Source organism: Fundulus heteroclitus, chromosome 16, assembly GCF_011125445.2.
Source record: "Fundulus heteroclitus isolate FHET01 chromosome 16, MU-UCD_Fhet_4.1, whole genome shotgun sequence".
Lineage (NCBI taxonomy): Eukaryota > Metazoa > Chordata > Actinopteri > Cyprinodontiformes > Fundulidae > Fundulus > Fundulus heteroclitus.
In genome coordinates, this window is record NC_046376.1 from 5,392,077 (window position 1) to 5,401,616 (window position 9,540).

Sequence of the window (9,540 nt, forward strand, 5' to 3'; positions counted from 1 at the left end):
CAAAGAATACTGCTTTGGTTTTATCTAAATTTAAAAAGATATATAGCCATGTTACATGCTAATGAAAAAGACTCAAAACCGTTTGATCATGACAAAATAAAGCTACATACAGCAAGCCTCCATCTTGATACTGTTTTGATAGTCCTTTTTGAGGCTAGATAAGGATCCAGTGCCAGGCGTGATGAATACATATCAACAGAAGTATCACCATCTACTGTCAGTATGACAGAACTATCATAATGGCGGTTTGCTTACAGTATTTTTCGAACTATAAGGCGCACCTAAAATCCTAGAATCTTCTCAAAAATTGAAGGTGCGCCTTATATATGATTAGCGTTGTGCTAACTGACCGATTTTATGTGGTACAATGTGCTCAAAAACCTGTTAAAATGTGTAAGTATGACTTTGGTAAGAAACAAAGCTACCTTGCTTTATGGCTATTCAGAGCACTGCGTCACTACCTGATCGGACCGCTGAACAGTCTACAAGGCTGCCTGACTGTAATGTCAAAACTAGAAGTGTATTCATGTAAAGAGCCCCACATTCTTGGGCATAGTTCATGTTACGGTGGTCTGCGCGAAGGAGTATGTGCACAGCTCAATTTTTACGACTTTTAGGCGGCAAGAAGTCTTTACATCAAACTGTTTTATATGTGACACCGAACTTGATACACTGAGCTGCTCCAAGCAGGCGGTTGCAAGGACGAGTGGCATTACAGTCCCTCTCTGTTCTCACTGACAAGTGGGAGCCTGCTGGAAAAGAAACTGCTTTAGGTTAGGGTTTGCTAGCTCAGCTTCAAGGACCTTTCAAGGACTTTCCAGGACTAATTTCCTCAAATTCAAGGACCACAAGTGGCGGCATTTACCTACTGTGACCGCTGAATAGGTTATCATATTTTAATACAATGCAAATTCAATAAAAGACTAAACGGCATAGAAGTTGTTGGGTCAGAAGCAATGCAAGAAAGTGGACTTAATTTATGGCCTACATTGATATTGATCATATTCATAGCCTACGTTTATATCCAAAGTACATGGCTATGCCATACTACATTACATATAAGATGTACATTAGCCTACTGTTTCATGGAATTTTATGGAAAAAAGTGCAGCACTGAGATGTTTAGAATTACCGTATTTTCCCGACTATAGAGCTCACCTCTATATAAGCCGCACCCACTAAGTTTTAAAAAAAAACTAGAAAAGTACATATAAAAAAGCCGCACCGGGGTAAAAGCCGCTGATAACAACTGAAATGGTTACCGGTACCTCGTTTAACAGAACACAACTGAACAAACTGTAGCACAAAAGTAAAAGTGCTGATCAAACAAAACAGAAAAGTTATTGATTTATTTATTCATCGTCCTCCTGCGCACTGAAACCACTGAAGTCTTCTTCTTCAGTGTCGGACTTGAACAGCATCAGAAGAGCTTCTTCACATACCTTCTCTGTGTGAATATCAGAGTTGCTCTCCGTGTCGCTGTCATCCCGGGGGGAAGCTGGCTCTGAAGCTGCGGCGCTCTCTTCACGCAGCAGTCCAGCCTTTCGGAACCCGTTGGTAATGGTAGATTCCTTCACGCTGCTCCACGCTGTTAGGATCCACTGACAGACATCAGAAAATGATGCTCTTCGCATGCGGCCAGTTTTTGTGAAGGATTTTTCGCCGCTCGTCATCCAAGCCTCCCATTCACTCCGGAGTGCTGCTTTAAACGCTCGATTCACACTGATGTCCAGAGGTTGCAAAAACTTTGTTGTGCCTCCAGGAATCACAGCAGGAATTGAGTTGGTTCTCTTGATGACAGCTTTCACAGAGTCGGTGATGTGGGCCCTCATACTGTCCAAAACAAGAAGCGCCTTTTTACGGTGAAAAAAATCCTCCTGGGCGCTTTCCGTAGCACTCCGTTAACCAGTCCTTCATCAGACTTTCAACCATCCATCCTTTCTGGTTGACTTTAACCACTATGTCCTTCGGGAGTTGGTCTTTCGGCATAGTTTTGCGCTTAAAAATCACCATCGGGGGAAGCTTCTTTCCAGAGCCGGTGCAGCCCAGGACGCAGGTGAAATGAGTTCTCTCATGTCCGGTGGTTTTCACCATAATGGATGACGCACCTGTCTTGTTCACGGTCCTGGTCAGCGGCAGATCAAATGTTAATGGCACTTCATCCATATTTATAATATCGTCTGGTCCTATGGCGTTCTCCGCAATTTTTGTTTTAACAAATTGTCGGAAATTTGCTACTTTTTCCTGGTAGTCTGGGGGGAGTTGCTGACAGAGAGTTGTTCGCGCCCTAATGGACAGACTCTTTCTCCTCATGAATCTGAAACACCAAGACGGTCCTCCATTGAAATCCTCAATATTCATTTTGCGGGCGACTGATTTGGCTTTCAGCCGGATTTGCACGGTGGATACACCTCGGCCACCTGCTCTCTGAGTGTTAACCCAGTCCTCAAGAACATTTTCAAGTTCAGGCCACCTGCTTTTATGTCCTCTGAAAGCCTTTCTAGTTTTTTTACATTGGATGAGTTCTTCCCGCTGCCGTCTCCAGCGCCGAACCATGGATTCGTTCACGTCAAGTTTACGTGCGGCAGCTCTATTCCCTTCCTGTACTGCCAGATCGATGGCCTTCAACTTAAAAGCGGCATCATAAGAACTTCTTCGTGTGATTTCCATGATGAGTGGGTATGGTTTTGAATAAAATTCTCCGTCGTGTCTGCTGCTTACAAGTGCTAAATAAAAATTAGCGCTATCTTCTTCTTTGATTTCCAAATTTGACTTCCCTACCGTCTCGTTTTTTTTAACTTTCTGCTAAAGCGCCCCCTGGCGGGTTATGAAAAATCCACAGAAAAGCCGCACCACATTATAAACCGCATGGTTCGAAGCGTGGGGAAAAAGTAACGGCTTATAGTCGGGAAAATACGGTATATCAATTTGTTTCACTTACTTTCATCTTTGATTAAGCCAGTTTTTGACTTCTGTTTAAAGTGCCACGGTTGCCAGAAAGCTGCTCAGAGATATATTTAAATCATTCTCAGGCTTTTGTTACCTTCGTTAAAGACACAATTTCAATACATTTTACTAACCCTCCTCCTTTACCCAGGTTTGAGACCGGCAAAATGAACCATAAAGAGACACTATGGCGGAGTTACAAAATTTTTCTTTTCAACTTTTTTTTAACATTTTCTCTTGTGGTCCACTAAGGAGCCTACAAATCACGGTAAAACATGAACATGTGGCTGTGTGAATCAAATGCCGTTATTTATTTAAGATAAAATATTTCAAATTCAGTTATTTATGATCAACCTGCACAGTCAATCCCAGCGCATGCGCGCTTCATTTGCAGTCTGGATGCTGAGGGTAAACATGCTGTGGCTCTGACTGCAGCGCTGAGAGGGACTCCTCCGGGAGCGGGAGAACGGGGTTGGGACGGGGGAGGCGCCCCACGGCAGCAGCTGCCGCTGGAGGACAAGAGTATGAACGATACGTGCTTTCACGTAAGAGTCTCCAAAAGTCGCTAGATTTGTCGCTAGTCGCTTTTTTGAAAAACAGTCACTGGAGGGGTCTGAAAAGACGCTAAATATAGCGACAAAGTTGCTGAGTTGGCAACACTGCGTAAATGTAACCTATTGGACGCACGTAGGCCTAAACCGTAGCCTACCAATTAACGAAGAAGAGCGAACATACTTTTGCAAATTAAAAGTCTGTGGAATCAACATAATTTTAAAAGATCATGTGGTAGTAAAATAATGACACATGAGTCGTCATCCGTGTGAACTTTCAACCCCACAAAAAAATTCAATGACTTTCAAGTACAAGGTGTTTTTTTGCTGTTTTGGCCCTTGAATTTATTTTTTCAGATTCACAAACTTTCAAGGATTTCAAGGACCCATGGGAACCCTGTCACACATTTACCATCCGTTCCGCCGCTTAGTCCCACTGGCAGATGTGTGGGAATTGTAGGAATTTGCCATAAGAAATGTATGTAACAGTATGTTCAACTATGAAGGGTAAAACGTCCACAGAGAGTCAAAGTATGCGCACAGTACGCCCAAGGATGTGGGAGTTGTTTTTGGCAGCCATTTTAGTATTAAGTCTTAGACTTTTGGACTAAAATGCTTATTAGTATATAGTATTCATGGCCTAGGACAGGACAGGAACAGGATCCTGGCGTAGGTACCTGCGGAATCCAGCTGCTAAAGGATGTAGTGAAGGGCCAAGTTGACAGCGTCGTCTGCAGACCTATTGGCTCTGTCGTGAACCACTGCTTTAGTTAGGTTGCGAACTACTGCTCTATCTTCATTAAACCATGTTTCTGAGATTACAATTATACTAAATGGCTTTGCAAACCATTGTAAGTATTCTTTAATTCCTTTGAAGTTACAATAAGTTACAATACATGCTCCTACTATTGAAATGAATATAATCATCCTCGGAAAAGTACTTGCATTTTGCTATGTTAGTTAATAAGAACAAGTTGTCATCAGGATCTAAATTGTTGTCCAAGTCTAATCCATTATGATCAGAGTACTCAAATGATTTCAATTGCAAGTGTTCATTGTCCATAATCATTTGCTGTAACCCCAAACCATTATTTTCTATACTTGCTGAGTTAATGCTGAGTTAATGCTGAGTGACGTTAAGACAAAAAGTCAACGACCTCATTGCATTCCATGTTATTCATATTTTTTCAGTTCCTCGATGTCCTTGATAATTAGTACCTTGGCCCCCTTAGGTGTACCTTAAAGCTTGATGTACACTTTAAATACAGAACACATGGGTTATGAATTGCAGTTTTGTTTCCGTAGATATCTGGCTTTCTTTGCAATATTTTATCAGATGATCATTCAAGTAAACATTTGTGCCTTTAACTTTTTACCTTGTTTCATTAAAGCAAACCTCAAAATCACAGCTGGTAGGTTATCCTTTGCAAGTAGAGGGTGACAAGCCTCGATTGCATTCACATCCAGATGAATATCCCTGGTCGTGATAAAAGCAGCCACCAGTTGCTCCAGCTCACCGTGTCCTTATTCTCTGCTCACTATCACCGCATGCGCATATGACCGCAGTTTAATCTTCAACCAGTTCACAATGACATCACTGATTCTGGAGTATTGTTCCCAATCCTCCACTTTCTTCTACAGCGCCACTATCTTCTTAACCCGCACCAGGTGCGGATAGACTAGAATAGACCTGCACCAGCTTCTGGGAGTGGTTGAGGTGTTCTAACTTTCCATAATCAAGCTGTAGGCTCAGCAACTCATACTGTTGCTGATGATAAAGCAAGAGGAACTTATGATCATCCGTCAAGGTTCTGTGCTTCCCAGCACTGCTGCACCATCCTCCACATGAATGCACTGCAAGTTCACGAGTTGATAGAAACAAATGTTTAGATGTATGCTGATTAGATTATGGATCAGCGTAAAACAACCCTCTCAATTACAATACAATTTCATTCCGACTGATCAATAGTAATAATTTGTTGATTAAGCTTTAAGTTTTAATTTGCTGACAAAGAGTAAAAGTCCTGTATGGGAGAGACTCAACTTACTACTACTACTACTATGTAAACATAATGAAATTATGATACAAAGAAAGATTAGACACAGACACAAATTAAACGCACCCATGGAACAACAAACAATAAGCATCCTAAAAGGACATCATCAAAAATGTAAAACCCTCAAGAAAAACAAAGAATTAAATATCTAAACACCCTTTTTGACTCTTGATAGAAACATTAGAAACACGTATGGAAGATATAAACACCCTTGGAAGAAAAATATGTACAAGGAAATGTAGCATTGATATGGAGATAGAGAAAAATAATGACTTACCCATTATGAAGTGCAGCTCGGGGATCTTGGCTGCTCTTCACTTTGATCATGATCAAAGAGAACAGTAAGAAGAACATGGCCATTCCGAAACAAACCCGATACACAGCCTTGTAGCCAACCAGAACGTCACAGTTCACATGGCCCTCTGGACCAGGGATATATGAACCAATACCTCCCTCACAGAACCCTGGAATCTAGAGAGATGCAAACACAGAAAAAAAATCTTGCAGGTCAGCAACGGTAATTACCTAATCAGTCCACCCATTATACAAAGCAGCCTTCCAAATATATTTGTTTAGAGGTCATTTGTTTGGGTTCCCCAGAGTTTCTTTGCTGGCTTTAGCGTGCCTGACACTGAGGAACCATGGTTACACCCATTGTATCACACACCAATCACAATCAACCACATCAGCCCAAAATTCAAATGCTCATTTTGTCTTTCCTGAACGCTGTCTTCAGAAGAATATGTGGCAAACATAGTGGATCTTGAGTCCCTTTTGATTTCACGGCGTGAATTGGACGCAACTTTGTAAAAAGTGATTGGAAATCAAAATGGATTTAAACAGAAAATGGAACAGTACTGTTAAAAAAATAATTCTTCAAATGAATGTGTTGAGGTCATGACATTTGTGTTATTTGTGGTCTATTGCTATTGTGGCTTGTTTTTGTAATTAAATGGAGGTGGATGGTTTAATGGACCACAAAAAACATTTAATTAAAGTTGCTGGACCATATTCTACCAGCTATGCACATCTAGAGACTGAATTTCCCCTCATTTGTAACATTTTTCAAGCTCATTGATATTTTAAACAAAGTATATGTGAACAGTGGTTTTCTAGTCTTCCCAGAGATTGTTGGCTTTTGGTCTTGAATTTTACTAGACCATTCTAACATGAATATGCCTTCATCTAAACCAGTGGTTTTTAAAGCTGGTCAAACAGATACATCTAATAAAAAGGACAGGCTGGCTGTTTACAGAGCTCACTCCAAGCACATTAATAGAGGCAAAGGGAAGGAAAAGATGTGGTAGAAAAAAAAAAGTGTACAAAAAATAGGGATGACCGCACGCTGGAGAGGATTTTGAAACTAAACCCCTTCAAAATGTGAGGGAGCTTCACAAAGAGCGGACTGCAGCTGGGGTCAGCCCTTCAAGAACCATCACGCACAGACTTCAGGGTTTCAGCTATCGCATTTTTTGTGTCAAGCCACTGTTGAACATGACAAAGTCAGAAGCGTCTCACCTGGGCTAAAGACAAAAAGGACTGGACTGCTGCTGAGTGGTTGAAAGTTATGTTATTGAAGGAAAGTCAATTTTGCATTTCCTTTGGAAATCACGGTCCGAGTCTGGAGGAAGAGAGGAAAGGCACAGAATCCATATTGCTTGAGGTCCAGTGTAAAGTCTCCACAGTCAGTGATGGTTTAGGGTGCCATGTCTTCTACTGGTGTTGGTCCGCTGTGTTTTCTGAGGTCCAAGGTTAATGCAGGACGTTTTAGAGCACTTCATGCTCCCTTTTGCTGACCAACTTTCTGGAGATGCAGATTTCATTTTCCAACAGGACTTGGCACCAGCACATAATGCCAAAGTTGGTATCTTGTTCCTAATTGGCCATCAATCTCATCTGACCTTACGCCAGACATAACAATGCAGAAGAAGGCCATGATCAGAGCAACCTGGGCTCTTGTAAAACCTGAGCAGTACCACAGACTGATCAATTCCATGCCACGCCGCATTCCTGGAGTAATCCAGGAAAAAGAAGACCCAACTTAGTAATGAGTGCTGTACATGCTCATACTTTTCAGTTGGCCAACTTTTTTGGAAATCCTTTTTGTTTTAAGTAATATTCTAATTTTCTGAGATACTGAATTTGGGGTTTTCATTAGTTGTCAGTTATAATCATCAAAATGAAAAGAAATAAACAGTTGAAATTACGGCTGTCACAATTCATCGAATGATTCAAGGATCACGTTTCATAAAATTTATCGAGGCAAAATGATCTGCCTCGAGGCTTTGTTACATTATTTATTCAGAGCACTGTGTTCTGGCCAGGCAGCTAATACTAATGATAGCATAGCCTGCTAAGACAAAGGAATGGGCAATTAGCAGAGAACAAAGAGATCTAAAAAGACTGTTTAAGTTTAACAGAAAAGAAAACAACGCAACAAGCTGCCTGCATTGACTTGAGCTTCTAGCTGCCAAAGATTAGTGCTTCTACTCGCTGCTCAGCCCCCACCATGTGGTGGAGCTGTTTATCTCACCTGCAGGCAGTCGTCAAAGCTGGCTGGCTGACAGAGCGATGTAAATGAAGCTAGGCGGAGGAAGTATTTTCAAATGCTGCTTTTTTGTAGTAAATTCTACAAATCACAACACAGAACACAGCTCAAAAGATAGTTCTATACTGCACAGCACTGTGGCCCAATCCTCCACATGCATGCACTGTAAGGTCATGAGTTAATCAAAACAAATGTTTAGATGGACGCTGATCGAATTATGGATCATAAACCAACCATCTCAATCAAAATACAATTTCATTTTGATGGTAATAATTTGTTGATTAAGCTTTAATTTGCTGACAAAGTCTGAGTGAAGGTACTGTATGGGAGAGAGGAGCAGGTCTCTAAACTAACTTTTCAAGAATAAGTAGTCTTTCTTGTTGTAATGTAAACATAGGGCTGGACGATATAGAAAAAAAGCTTAGCGATAAAAAAGTGCATATTGATCGATATCGATAATTACTGAAAATATTTAAAACCATATTTAATGTGCAGCTCTGCCTGGACATTTTATGATATTGCTAAATGATTTAAATTTAATAAAGAACACAAACACAGAATTCCAATTAAATATTTATTTAACCAACTTTTTTAACAATAACTGAATTTTTTTTAAAGAAAAATGACTTAAGAGACCTGAGTAATGTTATTAAATACTGACAAAGAATAAACTAAAGTGACCAGTAAAATGACCAAAATAAATATACCAATACCAATTTATCACAAAGAAGGGAGCCCAGTTTAGCTGCTATACCTGCTTTGTTTTGGAAGAAGCTCCGTAAGATTTCTCCGAAGATGAAGCGGAGCGGGGCTAACACAGCTCGCGCTGCTGCTGTTGTGAGCGGCTGAGCGGCTTACGTGATGAAACAAGTTGGTTGCGTTACCAGAATTTTGTTTTTACCGGAGCCTTGAAAGTTTTACAAATTACTGGTTTATTTCTGTCAGACTGGCGAACTAGTAAAACCCCGTTTTGGTACCGTTTCCTCCACCGCTCCTTGCTGCGACATATTCACGTGCTCTATGTTGTGGTTTGAGAGGGCGGCGCTTTGTGACGGCGTGCCTGGGTCCACGATTACGATTGGTCGAGAGGAAGTAGTGACTGTAGCATCAACTAATATGATAGGCTGAAAGGAAGGAAGGAAAACTGTCTCTATCGAATTTTTATCGACCCTGTTTTTTCCTCCTATTGCGCCACACGTCTATTGATCGATATATATTGTTATTGAATTATCGTCCAGCCCTATGTAAACATAATGAAACTTTGGTGAGACACTCAGAAGCATCCCTAAAGGACAAACTCAAAAATGGAAAACTCTCAGAAGAAATACAAAGTATTAAATAACACCCTTTTTGACTGAAAAAAAATGTGAAATCTTGACATCCTTGGAAATAAAATATTTACAAGGACAAATGTAGCATGTAGTTTTTACATACAATG

The 9,540-nt window shown here is 40.7% G+C and overlaps 1 protein-coding gene across 1 annotated transcript in view; it reads right to left on the reverse strand.

Annotated features, from left to right (window-relative positions):
* serinc1 (serine incorporator 1) overlaps positions 1–9,540 on the reverse strand; it is a 43,147-nt gene that overhangs the window by 25,782 nt on the left and 7,825 nt on the right. The window contains exon 3 of the mRNA XM_036148766.1: positions 5,832–6,025. Within this exon, the coding sequence (XP_036004659.1) occupies positions 5,832–6,025 (194 nt within the window). The remainder of the gene's footprint in view (positions 1–5,831; positions 6,026–9,540) is intronic.